The sequence below is a fragment of the Vitis vinifera genome, chromosome 4, assembly GCF_030704535.1.
Source record: "Vitis vinifera cultivar Pinot Noir 40024 chromosome 4, ASM3070453v1".
NCBI classification, from domain to species: Eukaryota; Viridiplantae; Streptophyta; class Magnoliopsida; order Vitales; family Vitaceae; genus Vitis; species Vitis vinifera.
The window spans coordinates 18,605,263-18,628,800 of NC_081808.1; the positions used below are offsets into that span (position 1 = coordinate 18,605,263).

The 23,538-nt window shown below is 33.9% G+C and overlaps 2 protein-coding genes across 3 annotated transcripts; both read left to right on the forward strand.

Moving 5' to 3' along the window:
* The first annotated feature begins 2,327 nt into the window (after positions 1 to 2,327).
* Positions 2,328 to 9,795, forward strand: LOC100266760 (biotin carboxyl carrier protein of acetyl-CoA carboxylase, chloroplastic). Of its 2 annotated transcripts, none has more exons than XM_002276919.5 (7): positions 2,328 to 2,680; positions 6,611 to 6,664; positions 6,740 to 6,906; positions 6,997 to 7,318; positions 7,442 to 7,513; positions 9,020 to 9,085; positions 9,480 to 9,795. In XM_002276919.5, exons 1-7 carry the CDS (start codon positions 2,525 to 2,527, stop codon positions 9,501 to 9,503), a joined length of 861 nt encoding a protein of 286 aa, XP_002276955.2. In that variant the 5' UTR covers positions 2,328 to 2,524; the 3' UTR covers positions 9,504 to 9,795. The 2 variants fall into 2 exon arrangements, with proteins under 2 accessions (XP_002276955.2, XP_010649227.1); XM_010650925.3 differs by having other exon boundaries at positions 6,758 to 6,906.
* A 1,823-nt stretch (positions 9,796 to 11,618) lies between these two features.
* LOC100244442 (uncharacterized) lies at positions 11,619 to 14,445 on the forward strand. Its single transcript, XM_002276868.4, has 2 exons — positions 11,619 to 12,329; positions 13,971 to 14,445. Exons 1-2 carry the CDS (start codon positions 11,814 to 11,816, stop codon positions 14,031 to 14,033), a joined length of 579 nt encoding a protein of 192 aa, XP_002276904.1. The 5' UTR covers positions 11,619 to 11,813; the 3' UTR covers positions 14,034 to 14,445.
* Positions 14,446 to 23,538: the final 9,093 nt, after the last annotated feature.

Consider the following 23,538-nt stretch of genomic DNA (forward strand, 5'->3'; position numbering starts at 1 on the left):
CTTAGACGAAGCACTTTAGAAGGGTTAGTAACCATAGAAGGAAGATAACTCAATGCCTCCTAATAATTCCCCTTAGAAAAAACAAAAAACAAAAAAAAGTCATCTTGCTACGCTTAGCCTAGCAAGCTCAATGGTCGCCAGATTGAGAGCTTAGTAGCTAGGACATTCCTCTTTGCAATTTTAAGCTTTTTCAATACTTTTTCAAGCCCAAACAGTCCCGCAACCTCCCCAAATTCCTCTTTCTTTATTTCTCACTCTCCATCTCTTCTCCTTAGCGAAGACTTGAACTTCAAATCACCAAATCTCACTCACTTCTTGTCATATTCACCTTTCATCTCTCATTCCTCTTCAAGCAAAGCTTGCTAGGACCATTGTCAATGCCTCGAGAAATGATGCAAACTTGTCATCAAATGGCATGCATGCCAATTGACAATCTTAGGAAGTCACCTCAAATTGTAAGTTGTTCAAGGAAGAGACATTCCATTTGCTTCTGAGTTGACAACTCTTCAACATCACTTCACCTTTTATAAATAACCAACTATGAAGGAAATAGAGGAGATAAGCATGGAGTAGAGCAATGTAGGAGTAGGAAAATGTGAGAAATATTGGTAGATATTTTGACATAAGATGTCAGTGAGATGAAAATTGATCAAAACTCATAAAAATGTTTAAAAAAATTCTAAATAAATGACATAAAAAGTAACAATGGAAATTTTGAGGTTATTTTATTAAAGAAATTGATATATCTGTGATATAATTTGTGACATCTAATAATAATATTCAAAATTTAAAAGTACATTTTATAAAAATTTATCTAATTTGAATATATTCAATAACATAAAAGAAATGATGATACATGTATAATTATTTTTTATTTTAAAATGTTTGATAATTTTATTTTATATTTAATTATTATATAAAATACACAAATATTCATTTCAAACTAATTCTATTGGATGGTTTGTCATTAAAAAAATTTTATTGACGATGAAAAATTCTCATCGATAAACTTTTGCCAACATACCTTTCCTCAACTATCATGCATTGGGATTATTTATTGGTAAATGTTTATTCTGATAGTACATATCAAATGGGAAAAGTAAAATTTCTTGTAACGCATGTGCGTTACTTAGCATAGCAAGTTAAGGATCATAAAAAGACTAACTTAGCAACATTAAACCACAAATTGACTTAGCAACGTCAAGCCACAAGCTGACTTAACAACTTCATGTGAATTGAGTTGTCTAAGTACCCGCTTGTAAACTTAGGAAACACCTTAGTCTAAGTATCGCATATGAGCTTATAAAGCACGTAATTTCGTTTAACCTATTCGAAGTAACATCATTTCTTAGGTTTCAAAGAATATCTTGGTTATTCCTAATTGAACATCGTTGTTTATTAAAAGGTGATCTTTAACCGTAATCCAATGCACATTTTCTACATACATTTAAACTATGATTCCCTTAACCTAATTGGAACAACATCATTTGTCAAGTTTCAAAGAATATCATCTTTAACCGTAATCTAATACATGTCTTTTCTATCTATATCTCAATTATGATTCGTTTAATCTATTTTGGTGACATCATTTATTAAGTTTCAGATAATATCTTGATTGTTACTAATTGAACACCGATGTTTATTAAAAGCTGGTTTTTAACCGTAAGCAAAACTTTTCTACCAACGTCTTAACTATGATTCCCATAACCTCATCAAAGTAACATCATTTGTTAGTTATGATGAATACCATTTACTAAAATGACATCTTTAACCATGATAATGCATGCCTTTTCTATCTATATTTTAACTAAGTGCATTTGAAGTAATGATTTGTTAGTTATGATGAATACCATTATATTTTATCCCCGTTATTTGTAAGATTTCAAAGAATATTTTTGGTTATTTCCAATAAAATATTATTAATTGTTATACTAAAATAATGATTTTTAATGACGTTTAACCAAAATCTAATATATGTTTTCTTTTTATAGATATATCTCAAGTATGATTCTCGTGAACTAATTTAAACATGTTATTCGAGTTTCATAGACAATTTCAAAATTCTTTTAACATGTGATTTTAATTATGATGTCATTGTATCATGTAATTAATGTTTTTTACTTGTTGCAAACCATGTTTAAAAAAAAATAAAGTCCTAAGCTTTCACATAATAAAATTAAGAAAAGTAAAAATTAAATTAAATTCTTTCCATTTTTTCCTACTTACTTAAAAAAGGAAAAACGAAAAGAAAAGAAAGAAAACAAACTTGTGCCTTCCAATATCCAAAAAACCTAAAATGGAGAGGGCAGGTGTCAGCAAGTCAGAGCGAGTAGACACCTTTTATCTGTACTCGCCTCCCCCTCTTCGGTTTCATCGAGCCTCAAGTGCGTGTTCTGTGTCTTCGCATCGCCCAGACGGATTCACCAAAACCAGCTCTTTCTCCTTCTCTCTCCAACTTTCTTCTTTTTAAATCCCAGATTTCTCTCATTTGCTCGCTATCCAACCAGCTTCTTCAAGCTCAGCAATGGCGTCCTCTGTTCCCACTGCCACTGCCTCTGCTGTCACCAAGGCCGCCAATCACACCGCCGCCGCGCCCGCCGTGCTCGCTTACCCCCACTCGCGCTGCTCTCGCTCCAGAGTGTTTTTCCCTCGTAAGCCTGGTCTCCGATTCTCTGCCAAGGTGAGATATGGATTTCTGTCTCTCTTCGTCTCTGCTTCTCGTGAAAACGTGTGTTTGGTTTTTCTGAGGGAATGTAAGGAGAGGAAAGGGGAAGACAGTTGAATTGTTTTTGGATTTGGAGCTTAGGATTCGAGTTTCGCTCAGGATTTGGATCTTTTTTTGGCTTTGTTTTCTGTTTGCTTTTTGAGAAAGCGCGGCGGAGAAGGAACGAAAGGGAAATAATATTTGACGTGGATTCGGGCTGAGAGTTCGAATATCACTTATGATTCGGGTTTTCGCCTTTGTTTTTTCCTTCGTGTTTGATTTCCAAAGAAGTGTGGCGAAATAGAAATGAGAGGGAAAGAAATTTGCCTTGGATTTGGACCTCAGCAGTCAAATTTTCAGTCTGTTTGTTTGTTTTATTATTTTTCTCTTCCCTATACTTTCTCGGCATCCAAGCGGATGGTTTGTTTCTATGAGATCGTTCTTTGCTAATGTTTTTTCTGGTATGTTTGTTTGCTTGGTAAATTGACGAAAGGCAAACTTTTATGTTCTGAAAGTTCCCTTTTTTTTTTCTTTTTTAATTTGGTGTTTATACAATTTTTGCTTCTATTTTTTTTTTCTGTGTTTTCTTTTTCTTTTCGCTATTTCCTCTTCAGCCAAACTGAAGTTTCGTTTTTGTCTTGACGAGTGATTTCTGCAAAATCATCTTCCTTTTTTCTGAATATTTTGTTTTGTCTGTTTGCTTGCTGCGTAAATTGGGGGAAAGAAAACTTATATATCTATATTTATGCAAGACTCATGAATCTTATGTTTATGTTCACCTTATTTGCATTTAGCACAGAACATTGAAATTTTTGTTTGTTTGGATTTCAAGCAAGGGAAAATCTATGATCCAGAAATTGTTTTGTTTTCTTCTTCTTCTTTCTTATTTTCCTTTTGTGCATTTTTCGTAATTGAATGGAGTTTTATTTGAATTTCATGGCTTGTTCTATTTGGAACTTTTGCAGTATTCTTTTTTGTTGGGATTGGTGTTCAATTTTTGTGTTGACTGTTCTGTTGTGTACACTTTTAAGAAAAGGTTAGGTGCTGATGATGTGTCTTGTTTGTTGTATTTGCATGTGAAAGATGCAAATGGAGTAAACCAAATTCAGTTCTGAAATCAAATTTATTAACGTTCACGGCAGAATTAAAATTGTCAGGACTTCTAATTTTTTTCATGAAGGTTTAACCAAAAATCGGCAATTGTGTATCAAATGTTTTTTCTTCACAACCTAAACCACCTTACTTTTCCCAAGCTTGGAATCGTTTGTGGAAAGCAGTAAGAAATGAGTTATTCTCCAAATGAGAAATATACCATCTTCTCAGAATAGTTTTGATGCGTGACATTCAAAATTCAGCCCACATGAAGGGTCTGGGTAGGTTTCGCTGTAGAATAGTTTAGGGATGACTAGGAGCTACTAGAGAAGGACTTTGTGGAAGTGATATGGTTTATGAGCATGTTCTAGTGCTTAGTTTTGGCTTCAAAATGGAAAATCAGTGTATAATTACAAGATGTTGATAGAAAGAACAAGAAACTAAGCAATTACACTCTTCAAACAAATCTTTAAGCGGTAAAAGCTCTGTTGAAGGTTCACTGACTTTGGAAGGGATGATCAATTAGCTGTTCAGAAACTGTAAAATCGCAATACCAATTGATCCTAGCCCTTGAACCAAACTAGTCCAACCATTGCAAAAATCTAAATGTGCTCTTTATGGGTTATAAAACCCTAAAAGATAACACATCATTAGTTAAACTATGATCTCATTCAGGGAAGGTGCATTGATGCTTCCCAGATCAGTTATTTTTTTAAGCTAAGCTTTTGCCCATAAAGAGCTTCCATCACAGAATATTTATTTTAGTGACCAAATGCCTGAATAGATAATAATAAAGCACCACAGAATGGATGAGCCCTACTTCTAGCCCTTGAACCAAACTAATTATAACCATAGATTAGAATTGGTTTAAAGGAAATCCTCAAAGACACAAAACCCTGTCATTGCTAGAGTGACATGAACAAGCCTATAAAAAACAGCTATTTAAATATAAAAATTAAAAATAAACTCCAAGACTTGGCAACTAAAGGTCCAAACACTTCAAAAATACAGGACTTGGCACCTAAAGGTCCAAACAATTTCTGTGGAAATCTCTTTGGACAAAAGAGGTGTCTTTTTTTATTAGCATTGGCAACATCCTTTTTTAATGTTATCAGTATACCCTTTCCAGTGAAATGCACTCAACTCCAGCAAGTTGGGTATGGCTTGATGAATACCATCAAGAGTACAAGCCCACTGTATGAGCAAACTTGAACAGACCCTTACTTAACCTTAACTCCTTGACAGTAGTAAGAGTGTACTCCTTTTGCTACTGATGAAAGATGGAGTGTTGGCACATCTGTATATGCATCAATGTCTCTTACAGTTGCCTTTCAAGAGTATGTCACAGAGTGTTAGTTGCAACAATGACACATTGATCCTTAAGCTTACAAATGATAAATGATTCAGGACCTTGTAAAGCTTCAACTTTGCATTGGTGATTCTTGCTATGTAATGCAGCTTAGAGACTTTTGGTTTAACTCAACCTTCTATTTCATCCCCTTTTGACATCTGGCAGTACAGATCCTAGTGTTAACAATAACCAAAAAACATTTTCCTCTATTTTAGTATTTATCAACTACTTGGATCTTTTAGTAGCTATCAAAAGTGGACATAAGCTGATTTAGGATATTAGTTTGACTTATGCTTATGGTGGAGGAGATTAGGGAGATGAAGCAACTAGGCATTAGCTTGCACTTGAGAAATTCCCTTGTAATTGTTGGAAGCGAATAAAAAGTTGTAGGGATTGACTAGTATGAAATGGATTTGGATTAGAATGTATGACTTGGTTGCATTGCCCATTGGAACCAAAATATCTTTGTCTAGATATTTAGGATTTGTTTGGTAACTATTTTTTAAAACAGTTTTTAGTTTTTCAGAACAAAAAAAGTAAGAAAACTCATTTCAAAACTAGAAAACAAAAAACAATTTATTGTTCTTAAAAATAGAAAACAAAGTGTTTTCATATAACATTTTTTAGTTGATTTCACTTGTTTTCTAAAGGTTGTTTTAAAAAAATAATTATTCAAATATTGAGAATGATTAAAAATAAAATAATATATATAAAAATTATTTTTAAAACATATTTAAAAATAAAAAAAATAGGTTAAAAACATTTCAAGTTCTCAAACTGATATTTGTTTTTAAGAAAATTTTTTTTTGATAGGTAAATAAGAGTTTGTATTAGTAAAGCCTAGAAGCGACGAAAAAAGTACACAAAGTATACAAACAACACCCAAGAGCTAGGCAAAAAGAAAGACAAAAACCTTTCACCTAACTAGACAAAAGTCACTCTATAAAATCAATCATGAATAAAGAATGATCCTCTAAATACACCCTACCCCAATTCACAAAAGTGTACAAAAAAGAGAGTTTTAAAGCTTGGTCGGATCGTTCTGTGTCATTGAACACTCTCTTGTTTGTTTTTAACAAAACATCAAATAATAGTTTTTAAAAACCATTCTTAAAAATTGTTTTTAAGAATTGTTTTAAAAAACAGTTACCAAACAAAGCCTTTATTTCTCATAGTTAGTTTCATTTTTTACACTCTTGTTCAACTATGAGATTTGTTCATTAAGTTTCTTTGAGCCTTTGTTAGAGATGCTTGTCTTATTGGATGATTGCCCATGTTGAATAGCATAACTATTTTTCCTTTCTTAGTTGGTTTGGGAATTTGTGCTTTGCAATGAAATTTTACATATTATTTTATGCGTATTTGCGAAATTAGTCACATTTTTTTCTTTTTTCCTTTTTTAATTGAGGACAATAGAGCTCTTCTTTTGACATGTGGTAGTGGAATTGATGTCCACATTGTAGGGTTTGCAGTCTAGATTGATACGTTCCCCCGTGGTGAAAGCCCAGTTGAATGAGGTAGGGTTCTTTCAATGGTTTTCATTAGAGGATCTGTTTTCAAATTTCTGTTCCTTACTGGGCATGCTTTTCAAGCCATCTGTTGCATTCAAGGTTGTCGATGAATCACCTACACCACCCAAATCAGATGCACCAGCAGTGGAAGCAAAGGATGTTAAGTCATCAAACAAACCTTCGCCTGCGGCTTTGGCTTCTGAGGAATCAATCTCTGAGTTCATTACTCAAGTTGCAAGTCTTGTGAAGTAAGCAAGCTCAATTTGTTACTCCTTGTAGCCTATTTGACAGTTATTCCCAAACATGGTCAGAGCAAATCGTGTTTTTCTGTTTTGCAGGCTTGTTGATTCGAGAGATATTGTGGAGTTGCAGATGAAACAGCTTGACTGTGAACTAATAATTCGTAAAAAGGAGGCCTTGCCCCAACCACCATCAGCTGCTCCTGTTGTTATGATGCATTCCCCTCCCCCAGCAGCAGTTGCACCAGTAGGCCCACCTGCAGCTGTTCCTGCACCTTCTGCCCCAGCTTCTTCAGCCCCAACAACAGTACCTTCTGCACCTGCTGCCAAGTCAACCAATTCATCGCACCCACGTCTTAAAAGCCCCATGGCAGGCACATTCTACCGAAGCCCAGGACCCAATGAACCGCCATTTGTGAAGGTGATTCTTCTCTAGCTAGTGATTTAGTTCAATCTTAATAATCATTTCAGGATGATTGGTATAGGCCATTTAATCCAGCAGTACTTTTTTATTCAGCTTACATGAGGACCTTTCTCATTTTAGGTTGGGGACAAAGTACAGAAAGGAAAAGTCTTGTGCATCATTGAGGCCATGAAATTGATGAATGAGATAGAAGTAAGGCTTTTCTTTTCTTCTCTTCTCCATCTAATTATGTGCTGCAACAGTCCACATTTAAAGTTTTACTTCTATACAAGATAATCTTTGCTTTATTCAACAGAAGTTTGTTAATTCTTGCCTGGTCGAGTAGATTTGCTTTCTTGAATGTTTATTTTTACCAGATGATATGTTAACTTGATCTAGAATTATGCATTGATCTCCCTTTGGTTTGTGGAATATAAATCGTTATCTGCAATCCTATGAGGTGAAGAGTGAACTTTTCTGTAGGAAGTCCATGCCTAAAGTTGGGCTTGGGACTCAAGTGGCAACAAAGTAATGAGCTATTATCTAGATTGGAAGATAGATCTTTAGGCCTCAAAAGTCACTCTCATAAGGGTAAAAACTCAAATAATAACAATAACTTGACAGTTAAAATTCTAAGAGATTCACCTCCAGAACTGAATAAGGACTGAATGTAAATGGAGTTAGATTTTGGGCCTTCAAAAAGAAATTAAGAGTCGATAAATCAGTGCCATGATGAAACAAATAGAGTTGGAGCTCTGTCAAGTCTGAAGTTCAAAATTCTTAGAATTTGATTGTTTCTGTTTGGAGTAGTGATTGAGAAGTAGATTGTTGTCTTCTCTTTTAAATTTTGGATACACTTTCTGTTTTCTGTTTTTTTTTATAAAAAAAAAATTTCTTGTTTTTTATGTAAGATATAAAAACTCTTCAAGAGGCTTACACTTAAAAAGTAACTATTTTAAATACTGCTTAAAAAATTGAGGTATCAACAAAATTTTATTATCTCAAATTTTAAAATTTTTGAAAATAATTTTTAAAGATATAAGGTAAATTTATACTGTTTGTGATAAGATATTTTACTTCTTTATAGAAGTTTGCAATTTTAAAAACAAAAAATAGGAAGTGTATCCAAACAGACACACGACTATTCTATTTCTGTTTTTACAAATTTGTAGCATAAAAGTCTCTTCTTTACCAGTGGAAGTAATAGGTAAAATAAATCTGAAGCCCTCGATCATCACTTAGTCCTGGAAGCTGATGGAATGCAATCTTGTTCTCATAATTATGTAAGTTCTAAATTGAACTTTTTTAGCTGAACATTCGCGAGAAACAAACTGGAAGATTAGGTGTGTTCTGGAAGTGATAATCAACTAAAACTATACCTGTGGCCTGCTCAGGTGACAAAAGGTTGGGATGGGATTGAGGAGGTACCGGTTCCAAGCTCTATTCAGCAGAGCAAAAAAAAAAAAATTCCTCATAAAACTGGGAAAGAAGTTAAAACTGTTCATAGATTATGATAAACTAAGTTGTGCTCAACCTAAATTATGTTAATTCCTAGTTGGCTAGGGCGTGCTTATCTCTTTCTTTCTCTTTCTCATAAAGGTAAAAGAAAAACCATTCTGGTTTGTAACATTCTACTATTTAGACCATCATCACCTAATTTCCTTTCAGAAATTTGATTTGCAGTAGCTAATTTACAATTTTATGTACTCTTTTCCCCAGGCTGATCAATCAGGAACAATAGTCGAGATCCTTGCAGATGACGGCAAGTCTGTCAGCATTGACACTGTGAGTTTTCCCGGATATCCCAACTTGACTACTTCTATTTATATCTGCCTTTTTTCTATAGACAAACATTAAATATATCGTGCACAAAAACACAGACGGTTTATTTAACCCTGAGGGGTAGCTCAGTTGGTCAGGCCTTGGGTTTGCTCCCCAATGGTCACCAGTTCGAGTCCCCTCAGGGCCACTGGAGATTTACCCGGTCGTTAACTTCAGGACCCCGTGGGATTAGTCGAGGTGCGCGTAAGCTGGCCCGGACATCCACGGTTATAAAAAAAAAAAAAAAATAAATAAAAAAAAAAAAAAAAAAAAAAAAAATACAGACGGTTTATTCAATTTCTATTTGCTTTTCTGGGGTTATCTCATGTTTTAACCTCCCCTTTTGGTCACTTTACAGCCTCTTTTTGCGATCGAGCCTTGAAGGTCTGGCAGTTGGGTAGGCAAGTTGTTGGCCGAGAGGAGAGGAGAGGAGCCGAAGGCAGATGCTTATAGTGGTAATAGTGTGAGATGCGGCTTTGTTTTATTGTGGTTAGAATGTTTTGCTTTATGAGATAGTAGGTATAGAATGGACATGAGAATATTGGCTTAGATGAATCCTTGACCCCATTGGGAACCTTTTTTTTTTTTTTCAATTTTTTTCCTTTCCTTTTTTCGGTATCTGGATGATGCTTAACCTAAACTAGTATTTAATAATTGAGTGCCCAATTGTTTCATATCTAATGGTGATTGATATCCAACTTGATTCCTAAGATTAACCCCAAAGTATCATTTGGTTTCCAACAACATCCGAAAGTTGGAATTTAGGGTTTGTTTGAAACAGTTTTTGGAAATATTTTTTTTATTCTAGAGAGAGGAAAAAATGTTTTCCAACTTTAAAATATGCTTTATAAATTTTACATTGAAAAACAGTTTTTTGAGAATTTAGAACTGACTCGGTGATTTTAGGAAGCATTTTTAATATTTTTAACACTTGAAAATTTTTATCAATAAAATGTTAGAAAGATTAAAAACATTTTTTAGAATTACTATCAAATATACTTTTATTTTTATTTTCCTTATGAATCAATTTGAGGGATTTTTAGGTGTTTTTTTTTTTTAAATGTTAATTTCATAATGGAGTTAATTTTTTATTTTTATTTTAAATATTTGGATCGGGGCTAGGCTTTGAATGATATGATATGAGTGGAATGCGTGAATTTTTATTAGGGTATGGACCGCTTTTGTGAGGGGTGATTGCTGATATATTAAGGAAAATCTTCCCCTTTGGGAGGCATGGGCAAGTGGATATGTTGGGTAGGTGTTGAGACAATAGCCATTTCCAAAACATTATGTGGGGGTTGCGGGGCAAAGCATGATTATGATTTTCCTCATTTATTTGGAAGGTGATAAATTCTTATGTTTTAAAAATAAACCTTTTTCTTATGTGTTGGGACCATCATAGCATTGTTGAATTAAAAAAAAAAAAAAGTGCAAAATAGGTCTTTTTTTTTTTTTTTTTTGTCTATATCGAAACAGTACCTGTCAACTCTAAATACAAATTATTAAATGTGTGTGATAAAATATAAGTTATTAAATAAGGGTATAAATAAAGGAAATTAAGATATAAAAATACAATCGAATATAATCGGATACAATAAATGAGATTTATTATGTATATTTTGATAAAAGAGGCTTTTTTTCCTCGATATGAAAGAAAAGGTGAATGGTAATAACATTTTAAAACATCTCTTTTGAAATATTAAGACCCTATTTACATCAATTTTTAAGAAAATAATTTTTTGTTTTAAAAAAAAAATCTTAGTAAGAATTTCTATACTTGTTTGGTAAATTTTATTTAAAATACTTATGACTTATAAAAGAGTTTGGTATATAAGTTACAAAAATGTTGTTTCTTGTCAAATGTTTATTTTTTTTCCTATTTAAAAAGTTATTTTATATTTAACAAATTTTTTATGATATTAAATTATTCTTTAAAAATTATAATTTTCATTTCGACTTTTAACTAAAGTAAAAAAACATGAGTCTTATCTTTAAAAATGTTATTATTATTAAGATTTTAAAAAATTTAACCTAACCAATAAAAAAATTCCTAATTTTATTTTTATATTAAATTTCATTTTATGTGGAAGATGTTATTAAATTTAGAATTTATTTTTAAAATTTCTAAGAAATTGATTTAAAGATATAAGAGTCCACATTCTAACTCTTTAAAAATGGTACATTCTTTGCCTTATATCCAATATTTTATCATTTTTTTTTTCATATTCTTAAACCATAATTTTATTTTAAATCTATTCAAGGGAGATTAAAAGAAAGTATTAGATTTGTCATTTCTTACCATCTCCACTTTCACTTGTTTTTCAATTTATTCTTTAATTTTTTTCAAAGATTTCTTAAAAAATTAAGAGAAAAAATTTATATGATAAATATATAAACAAATTGGAAATACTCCAACATATTATTTAAAAGTTTATACAAATATATATTTAATTATATGCTTATATTTTGAGTTACCCTATCAATATGAAAGGTTAAAATATATATATATAGAGAGAGAGAGAGAGATAGAGAGAGAGAGAGGGGGGACAGCATTGCCCGTTGCTAACAAACCGAACAACATGTCCGCCTTTCTCTCTCTCAAACCCTAGCCCTAATAAATTCTCACCCTCTCAAACCCCAACCCTAATAAATTCTCCCAATTTCTCACCTTAAAACCCACGTTCTACTGCAAATGGCTGTCATCAACTACTCACTTTCCATCACTTTCCTGTATTTTCTCGCCCTCTCTTTCCTCCTTTCAATCTGCTCCTTCGCTGCGGCATCCTCCGTCTCCGTCCACGATGCCCTCCGCCACAATGGCCTCCCCATCGGGCTGCTACCCACCAATGTCCTCAATTTCTCCCTTGACGCCACCTCCGGTCGGTTCGAGCTTCTCCTCCGCTGCGCTTGTAATGCCAAGTTCGAGAACCAGCTCCACTACGACTACAACGTCACCGGCACTCTCTCCTACGGCCAGATCGGGGGCATGTCCGGCGTGTCGGCGCAGGAGTTGTTTTTGTGGTTTCCAGTGAAGGGGATTCGAGTTGATATTCCGAGTTCGGGGTTGATTTATTTTGACGTTGGCGTAATTTACAAGCAATTTTCTCTTTCTCTGTTTGAGTCTCCGCCAGATTGCACTGAGGTCACGGATTCGCCGCCCCAGCTCGTGTTCAGAGACGGCAGAATTGTGAATTCGGAGCTTTCTCAGGTTCGATTATCATATTTTTCGGCTTTTCTTTTGGAAAATTTTGATCTAAATTGTCGTAATTCTGTATACATTTGATGAATTTTGTTCATTTAATTGTCCAATTTTTTTTAGTATAATTTAGCTTCTTTATACAATTTTGATCTATTTTGGAACTTAGAATGCTGAAATTCATGGTAATGTGATGGTTCATTGTAAATTTGGTGTGTGTCTTTTTATTTATTTTATTTTTTAGTTCAAGTCATCGCTTTTTTTAAGTGCCATTGGGGTTTCTTATTGGGTTTTCCGAGATTTTTGGTTGATGATTGAAACTTATCTGTGCGGAAATTTGTGGGAATGTGATGATCCAGTGTAATTTTGGGGATTCTTTTTTGCTTTGCAGTTAAGTTCAAGTCATGCTCCTTTTCTAAGTATGATTTAGCTTGTTGTTTTTGAAGAATTTTGATAGGAAGCTTTTGGGAAAGTGATGGTTTTTGTAAATTTAATTACATCTTTTTATGGGCTAGCTTATTGTTTAGGAGAATTTTGATTTGTGGGAATTTGGTAGTTTTTGTCAATCCTTTCCCCCCCTCATTGCAGTGGGTTTAATTCATTGTAGTGTAGTTTAGCTTATTGTTATTGAAGAGTTTCAATTAACGAATGGAACTTCACAATGTTGGAACTCAGGGGAATGTGATGGTTTTGTGTGAATTTGTGTTGTTCCTGCCATGCCTTTTTAGTATAATTTAACTTATTTGGTGGGAAATTTGTATCGATATGTCAAACAGTCATGATTCTTCATGAACATGCTGAATTTTTTGTTTTTGGTTCTTATCATGCCTCCCTTTAGTTCAATTTAGGTTTTATTTTATTTAATTAATTTGTTTATTATGGTGTTGTGGGGGGTTGTGGGGTGTTGTTGGGAGTATTGATCTGATAATGAAATTTAGTAAAACAAAATTGATGGACTGTGATTGTTTGGTGCAAAATAAAATTCATGGAGTCTGATTGTTTGGTGTCAGTATGATGATCTTTTGTTTCCATCAATTAGTTCATATCATGCCCCTTTTTGGAACTACTTTGGCTTTTGTTTTAATCAGAATTTAGGTTGACCTGGAACTTATTAATGCTTCAACTCATGGGAATGTGATGGTTTGTATGAATGTGTTAAACTTTTTGTTTCACGATTAGTCTATTAGATTATATCACACCCCTTCACTTAGTATAACTTAGCTTATCTTTCGAGAAATTTCAATTCTTATATGAAAATTAGCAGTGCTAAAACTTGTGCAGATATGATAGTTTTGTGTTAACATGATTACAAAACAGTATATTTTCAGAACAAATTCTTAAAAAAACTGGTTTCAGTCTAAGACTTGTTACAAGTGTTTTTAAGTTAGAAAACTGTTCAATATTTCAAAGAACAAAAAACTATTTTCATAAACCGTTTCCAAACAGACTCCAAATTATGCCATTCAGAATTTGTATGTGATAATTCTGAGTAAATACCCCTAGTTTCATTTATAGTTTCTGGTCTTGAACTTGCTGATGGTTTTGAAACAAATTCTATGGCATCTAATATTATTTTGCTGTCCTCTGTATCTTCACTCAAAATCTTTTTATTCAATCATGGAGGTGCTAAAAATTGTTTCCCTTCCATTTCAGAGTCGACCCGGAAAGCTTGGATATGAAGCCAAACAAGGAAATGCATTGAGGGCTGTTTCATAGACTATGAGGCTGAGATGTTCAAGGTTCAAGATCTTCCACCTTAGATACCATCAGAGAGTCTGGTCTGGCTGGTCTTATGCTTCGACTATGTGTGCTTGATTGCTTTATGTACAGACTTTTCAACCAGGTGCTTCGTGTTTGCTGGGAAAAGTAGAACAATTTTGAGACAGAGGAGAAGAGGAAAAGAAAAGAATTAAAAAAAAGAAAGAAAGGGAAAATGGCCATGGGATGTGGGTTTGAGGTCGGTGTTTTTTGCTAATAAATCTGTCAGAAACTTGTGTTATTTGTTGTCGCCATATCGCCATACATATATAGATATATGATTGCTGTATTGAGCTTCTGTAAATGGAGGAACCTGTTTGTATCTCTGTATTGTTGTAATAAGTTTGAGATGAATATATGGTTTTTGCAATTGCCGGATTCTTGTTTTTCCTGCTATCGTTGGATTAGTTTTCCAGGATCACATGCATATAGTTCCATAAGCTTTTATGCATGACATTAGCAGATAAGAACTTCATTCTGATACAAACATGGACATTATTTTAGGCTTTTAACTAGCATATGGATTTCGGTTACATTTGCTATTCTTTCTTCAAATTCTTATATGATTTGAAGGGTCTTTTATTTCTGTGACCTAGCTAGTGTCCAGGGCCTTGCGAACTCGGCCCCGTTGACAATCGGCCAAGCCAGCTGGCCATGGTGGTTACACTGGTTCTGACCTTGGCATACTCCGCAGATGGATAAACAGCCAAGTGATTCACCCTTGCGAAATCCTCCTTTGGTTGAACCCTGACAGCCCCAACTGCAGCTGCTTGACTGAAAGCGATGATGGCAACCGCAATGAAGATGAAGAAACAGGTGTGTTTTTGCCGGGAATTCATCAGACTTAAGCTACTGGAACTGGGCTTCTCAGCTTTTCTTCAGTGAGGTGAAAGTTTTGGGCTTGAATCTCTGGTATTTGTAGTGATGGGGGTTTGTGGAAACGTAAAGAAATTCTTTTCTTGGTTGTGGAATTCTAGGATTGGATTGAAATTATAGATCTTTTAGGTAGATTTTTCGTGTTGGACTGGAAATTTTAAAATGAAGGAGAATGGAAAATATGGAGGTATCAAATTTCTTGTTCACATGTTTAGGGAAAAGGAAAAATAACCTAGAAAATCTAGGGTTTGTTTGGAAATATTTCTAAACACAGTTTTGTTCTCTAGAATTGAAAATGGTTTCCTAATTTAGGAAATATATTTAACAAGGTTTTTTTATTCTCCCTAAAACCCTTTTTTTGTGAATTTTTAGAATTTTAAGGTGTTTTTATGTTTTTCTAAATGGTATTATGAAAAATAATTGAAAATATGGGGAATACTTTGAGAATTATTTTATTATATATAACTATAAATCAAGAAAATTGTTTTTGGTATTTGGGTTATTAAAAAAAAATTATTCCTACAAGTAATTAAGTTAGGGTTAAGAATTGTTTTCAAAAATTAACTTTGAAAATTGTTTTTGAAAACATTTTGAAATGAGTTCTAACCTCCTATTCATAGTTCATTCCATGGTATTCCACTTTTTATTTAGAAGAAAAAAATTAGTTGATCATACGTTGGTAGAACATTTTTGAGGGGATGTTTGGTTATTGAAAATTTTGAAGGAAAATGTAAAGAAAAGAAAATAGAGAGCAAAAGTTGAAGGAAAGAAAAAACAAAGGAAAATAAAAAATATATTCAAAGTTAATAAATTATTTTATATGTATCTCCAAATTTATTTTACTTATTTTCCTCCATTATATCAAAATTAAATAATTTAAAAATATATAAATTTCTAATAGATTTTAATTATATTTTATTTTCTTTCGTTATTTTTTTAAGTTAAACCAAACATAAGAAAATCATTTTCTTTTACATTTTTTTTTAGTACTTTCGAAAAACCAAATATAACCTAAAAGAAAGAAGAAGCATAGTTAAAGTTTTCATGCTATCAATATGAGAATTCATAATTGTTGATGAACTTATTTTTAAAAATATCAAAATTATTTGCATTCTTAAAATAAGTATTTTTGAAACATACTTCTCAAATATAAAATAAATTCTATAATTATAATAATAATAATTATTATTATTATTGTTCCTACGTTTACTATTCAGAGATTTCAACTATTGAAGTTACAAGCTATTCCATATAGCATATGTTTAAAACATAGTCATCTTAGAATTTTTTATATATTAGGAAATGCTAAGTACTATCATATAAAAATAAACATGTTGATTGTTTTTGTTTGTAAATTATGTTTGGGTAGGCTTGAGGAGTGGCTTGAATATGTGACATGTCCACATTAGATAAAGAAAAGTTAATTACATCAAGAAAAAAAATGAAACTTGGATGTGCTATTCCAAATTAGTAGGAGAAAAAAGTTATACCAACCTCTTCTATGAATAAGATGAATAATCCTAGGGTTAAAATTTTGACATCCATTTGAATTCCATAGTGGTAGGGTCCCAAGAAGAAAATGAAACAATATAAATCATGGGTTTTATGGACTTTGATTTCTTATGCCACCATTGACCACACTATGAATTTGTTCTAGCCTGGCATCCAAGAATAAATGAACACTTTAGTAAGGATGATATATTTATAATTAAGGACTAGAGCATGGATAGGATATATTTTCCCCAAACAAGGATTCCTTGTCCTAATCAACCTAGTCCACGATGAAGAATGAGCAAGCATGGGAATAAAAGTAATGAGTGGGGACAGGGTAAGCCCTACCTCATTGGAACAGACATAGAAAGCAAGACATTTTTTAAATAATAATGAATAAGATTGATTTATTTTTATTTGGTTTTATTATCCACATATTTGTGAATATATTCATTTACATATTGTCTTCATGAGTATTCAACCCAATCAAGTACATTTACATGGTTTGACTGTATTTTGATATATAAAGAACACAACCATAAGATTCCTGTGGTTTAATAAGTGTATTCACATTAGTTCATGAGTTTGGGCAATTTAGTAGCGGTCATAGTACATCACCTCTTTAATTAGTAAGATTACTTGTCTTAATCATTAGAGTGATGCTTTGAGGTGGATGTGTTAGTGTACATGTGTTACACATTGAATAGGACTGGTGTAGATGCATGTCAAGTATGTTATCAATAAGACATGCAATACCTCATAAATACTTGATTGCAAGTGCTCTAAATATTGAGTGTTATCGAGCTAAGGTTTAGATTGATGATCACTTTTAGTCACAAAAGAGTAAGATCGTAAAGTGATCATATGTTCTTGTGATCTTGGGTGATAATTCATTTTATTAGAATAAAACCCTTAAAAGTATAACATAGTCTAGTAATAAATGGATTTCGTTATTGTTTATAATATGATTCTAATTTTTCATTAACTACCATTTTCATGCATTATTCATATTATGCCTTCAGGCCTTGCATCACTTGCATTGTACATGACTTGGATGCATGAAAGGTCCAAGTCATGAATTCATTGTAAGTTGATGAATTGTTCACAACTAGTTCATGAACTTAGGCAATCCATTTGAGGTTATAGTGGACCTTCTAATTGAAGGAATGGCGTGTCTTAGTCAACGAAATAGGGTTTCCATAATGAGTGCACTAGTATGTATGGTTACACATTCTATAAAACTTATGGTGAGTCATGACATTAGTTATTAGGTAGTCATGATCTCACCAAGTTACTATATTGTATGACTTTCAACCTTGAGAAGATATTGAATTTGTGCTACAATCCATAATGACTTTGACTTATGAGTAAGATCCTAAGGTGGTCATATATTACCTATAGATTGGGTCACTATTGATGGAAGTTAGTGACAACAAGTATATTTAATACAGACACCATGATATATCATGAGTTTGAGATAGCATATCCCCTTAGGTGATCCTAAGAACATGTGATTAATTAGACTTGTTTTCTAATTCTCTATTTGTTGTGTGAAGCCTAAGCACATAGCAATCTTGGTCAAGAAAAGTTAGAGAAAGGATCACCATGACTTGTAGTATTCCGGATTATTTTCCTAAAGAAACAAAAAAAATTTAACTAATCTTGTCTTGTCTAGATCAAATCAAGTAATAACCTTTAAATGGAAAATTGATTGAATTTAAAATGTAATTGGATTGATAACTAAATTTTTAATTGAGAAAACAATGATAAACAAGTTTGGTGATTTTCACAAATTCGATTTGGGACTCAGGACTGAGAGATAATAAGTACTAATTAAATAATTTTTTGCTTCTCCAAGACCGAATCACCAGTATAAATCATTCACATCTTGAACCATATTTTAAAACTTGAAGTTCATTCTTTAACAATCATACAACAAATAATTTGATAAAAAGCTTTCAATCTTTAAGACATTTAAAGCTCAATATTCATTTGGTAGATTCTTCTCAGTTATTAATCACATAGGAGCACACTAGGTTGACCATTGATCATAATCCTTCATGCACTAATAAACTCCTAACAATGCATTCTATGTATCTCTAATAGGGACAGAATAATAAAGAATTTAACTTGGATACAAAATTCAAAGATTAATAACTTACTACCATTAAAAGATATCACCTTTTCTTATCATCTCCCTATCCTGGATCATTTGCCTTTTTTGCTACATCTCCAATGAGATGATTTAACTACTCATGCTCATATTAACACTATGCATTGAATTAAATTAAACTATGAGAGATTTATTCAAAAGCAAACGATTACGAAGATTACATCAATCTCAAAAGTTCCTCTCTCCCTTCTCATGTATCATCTATGGTATTTATACTATTACAAAAAACTAACATAAAAACATAATTATCATTCTTAAAAGGTCCAAAGATATATGAAAGAGGTGAATAGGGAAAGTCTTGGTTTGAAATTTTCATACTTGCAACTGGTATTGAATATTTCAATACTTCCCTTGTGGTATTGAATATTTCTAAATCTCCCTTTGTTGTATTGAAATTGATTTCAATAAATGTCCAAACCTTTTGGACCTTTAAAGTACTTCTAATGTGATATTGAAATGCATGATCTTGTATTGAAATGATATTAAAATGGTATTGAAATGAATTTCGATATATTGGACCGAGAACCTCCACTTTAAAGTCGTATCAAAATCTATTAAGTGGTATCCAAATTCATTTCAATAATCCTCTACACTTCTTGTATCTTTGGAATGCTTCTAATGAGTGATTTCGATACCTTTATTGCATTGACATGTCATTGAAATTCATTTCAATAATCTCGTAAACTCATTACATCCAATTTAACATCAATTCCTTATATCAAAATGTTGTGTTGAAATGACACTTTGGTGTCAAAATGGAATTCAATAAAAGGTGAAACTCTCTATATCCAATGCAACTTTGATTTCCTTGTCGAACTAATGTATAGAAATTGCTCCAAGCTCCCTTCTTGTACCGAATTGGTATTGAAATCCACTCTTATGTATCAAAATTCTTTTTTTTTTCCCTTACTTTCTTCATATGTTCTTGTATGCAAACATTATGGTTATATATATAAAATGAAACCTATAATGAGTCATGACATTGGTTATTGGATAGTCATAACTTCACCAAACTACTATATTGCATGAGCTTTTACTATAGGTCATGACTACACAAAGGTTTACATAAAACACTCTTATGCTACACTCCCATTCTTGAAACCCTTATAGTGGCCACCAATTCTTTTTTTCTTGCACCTTGCTCAAGGTTTGATTGCCCACACAATCAAAGTACATTAGTTCATAGTATTGAGGTGGAAGGAAGGAGTTGAAGCTCACCCATATGGATCAAAATTGAAAAAGGCACAAACTTCAATGTTTTAACTTTGGGGTTGATTATCATATATGTTTTCATTGCCTTAGTACCCCTTATATATAGATCTAGCAAATACCCGACTTCGCCCTATACTGTTTACATCTCTATACTTTTATCCTCAAATTTAATTTAGACGTCATTTGCTTCTTATTGGGTCTAAAGCAATGTCAAGCTAAAATACTTAACAAACATTAGTTTTCCTAAAAAGTAGGTTTGTGAACATAAAAAATTTGATGAATTAAATTACCATTAAATTTATCATCAAAATAGTATATCTTAAACTCAACAAATTTGGGTTTGATAAGTGATGGGTTATATAAATTAAACATGTATCATAAAATTCAAAAAGTGACATGTGACAAAATTTGGAGGGGCTACAAAAGGAACTCTTAAAAAAAAATGAAAATCAAACAAATAAAATTTTCCTCTTATTGATGAATTTTCTAAATTAAGCAATTAAATAAATTAAATCAAAGAGCTAAATTCCTTGAATTAAGTCAATCAAATTTAAGGATGTCAAAATTAATTCCCCAATTCTATGTGGTTTTCTTCAATCCAAAAAAGAAAAATTAGAAGCACAAGACCTCAACAAATCTATAAAAACACATTAAATATCACTAACAAAGTCTGTTAAGAATAAGCCACTTTAGACCCTAATAAATTTCGATCCCAAAAAAATTCACACTATACACTATGATTCAAGAATCGAATTAGATGAAAATATTCTTTTATAAAAAATATTACAATAGATAATTATAAATCACATTATTTACATGACCTCCAAGATTCATATGTACAAGGTTTTCCGATACTTCACTTGATTGCTAGGCTTACCTTAAGAGTTGTAAGCTTGTAATTTTTAACATAATTTTTTTAATTAATAACTTCTATAATCACTATCAAACACACTCTAAGTTTGTCTTCAACATAATATAACTAAATTTTTCACTAAAAAAAAATCATAATCAATAAATGTGCCTTTAATTTTATTATTAAAATAAAAAAACATTTGTAATGCGTAGATTTTTTTAGCTCATAGAATGGGAGAGAGCGAGAGAGAGAGAGAGAGAGAGAGAGAGAGAGAGCGAGAGAGAGTGAGAGAGAGGAGAGAGAAAATAGCATGGCGCCTCGTAGAAGAAGGAAGGAGAGCAGCTTCACAGTGGAGTCCAAGGTGTTCGAGATCGTTATAGATGAAAGAAAAGGAAAACCCCAAGTTCTCATTGTGGAGAAGAAGGGCGGGGTTTCGTCATGGGTCCGACTGGGACCGGAAAGTCTAGGGTTTTTCATGGAAGGCCTAATCCACTGCATCAAGGATGAGGAAGAAGTAAGATGAGGAAGGGAATGGAAGGATAGGGGGAGATCATACTCCATGACGCACAGGATAAACAGAGCGGGGTGGTTTATCCGGTTAGGGGTTATCGATCTGGAAATGAAGAGTTTCTGCATCTTCATCCCGAGAGGCAAAGGAGACAAAAGGGGATGGGTGATTATGGCGAAGAAACTTCATCAACTGGTAGGAGTTATTGGTGGAAAATCAAATAACCAAGAAGCAAGGGTCGTGGGGAGATCTGTCTTGGAAAGCTCGTATGCGACAGTAGTGAAGAGGCCGATTTGGAGAAATACAAACTCAATCATAGTGAAGGTTAAAAGGGATGAAACTCTAGGAAATCTGCAGAAATTGGAACATTGCATTGTTGTGAGCTGGAAAGCCAGAATAGAGGTAGAAGAGGACCTCGAGAGTTTGGAAAGACTATGGGCAAAGTCTTGGGGCCTAAAAGGAAATCTAGGGTTGGCTAAATTGGAAAATGATAGAGTCTTGTTGGAATTTGAAGATCTGGAAGAAGCAAAACACGTCGTATCCTAAGGGAATCAATTGTTGGGAGGGTTCCAGGCAGGATTGGAGCAATGGAACCCTAAAAATGGCTGTTGGGTAGAGGTAGATGTAGGAAATGAAGTCTAGGTTAGAATCATTGGGCTTCCAATCTCGTTATGGAGTCCGATGATTTTGAAAAGAGTGGGGGAAGAGTGTGGTGGTTTTGTTGCAATTGATGATCAGATGAAGACGATGGGCGAGTGTACTGGAAATCGAAGTGGAGGAGGATGTATAAGCTCTGTCACTGTGGTGGGAGCTCAGACCGGTGATGAGGAAGAAATTCAGTGAAGAAGTTGGACAAAATAGCGACGAGGTTAGGGGTGATGTTGCTTCACGCTCGAAGCAGCGCGTGGAGGAAGAGTGAGTAAGTGCGAGGCTTAAGACGTTGAACATGTTAGATAAAGAGAGTGGAACGCGGGTGGGCGAGTCGGGCCGGGTGACGGTAAACCGAGCTCAAAGCCCGGTGATCCGGGACTGGGCCTTAACCGGTGAGCTATTGTTTGGGTCGTCTTCCTTAGGCCCAATCGTGGGCCCAAAAGAGGTAAGGAGGATTGGTGGGCTTGTCCTGACTAATGGATCATTGGGCTTAAAGCTAAAAGGAGTAGCAACTAGAGAGGATGGACCAGAAGCAGGCCCATCGTCAAGGAGGTGGGTTGAAAAAGTAGGGTGTCATACCTCAAGAAAAGGCCCAATCACGCCAAAAGATCAAGCCTCAAGCAAAAGCCCAGTCATGCCAATTGGCTACCAAAAGCTGATTGAATTAGAAGGAAGTGCGAGGGCTGGCCCAGTCACACTAACAGCCCAAGCCTCAAGCAATGACTCTCAGGAGAAGGGCTACCTATTGGAGCGCATCATTTCCAGAAACGGGAACTTTTCAGAGACAATGCCATGTGTCGCATGGGAGTCAGAGGATCTAAGGAAGCAGCAAATAATTTTTAGTTACTCAGTGACAGAAAAGGCGCTCGAAGAGGAAGCCTTGAGGTATGGGTCGGGGCTTTGCTCTAGGGGAGAAAGGGCTTTGAGGGCTTCTCATCTTAATTCTTTTCATTTTGATCGGGCTCCGAAGGGGGAGTTTTACGATCGTTCTGGGGGTATAGAGGAGGAATGTCAGGTTGATAAAACAATGTGGTTAACAGTGTATGAGAGGTCTAATGAGAAAGTCAATGGTTGCAGGGACTTGGGAGAAACCAATAGAAGCAGTGATAAAGTCAAGGGGACGGAGGGGGCTTCTGGCATGCCTGGGATCCAAGTTGTGAGAAATGAGAATGAGGAAAAATGGGAGGAGAGTAGCTTGGAAAAATTCAGTCATTTCTTTGGATTCCCGACGGATGAATTGGAAAAGGAAATCGTGAGCTTTTTTATTAAAATCAGAAAGAGACGAGAAAAGATACATAGCAAAGAGCTTCTAGAAAAGTCAAAGTTCGAAAGGGAGTTAAAGAGATTGGAGTGTTTTGTAAACTATGAGGGGGGAGGGGGGAGAATAAGCAGAAAGGCCCACACAAGACAAAGAGAGTCAAATTTTAGTTGTCCAATGAAGCTAAAAGTCCTGAGCTGGAACGTGAGGGGAACAAACGATAGCTCCAAAAGGAAAATTATTAAGGCTTTATAAGGAACCAGATGGTGAATATAATTTGTATCTAGGAGATAAAAATTCAACCTATTTCGAAGGGTATTGTGAGAAGTTTAGGCTCTGGGAGATTTTTAGATTGGAAAGCTTTGGATGCGGAGGGGGCTGCGGGAGGAATTCTAATTTGCTGGGACAAGAGGTCTCTGGACATTCTGGATTGGGAGGAGG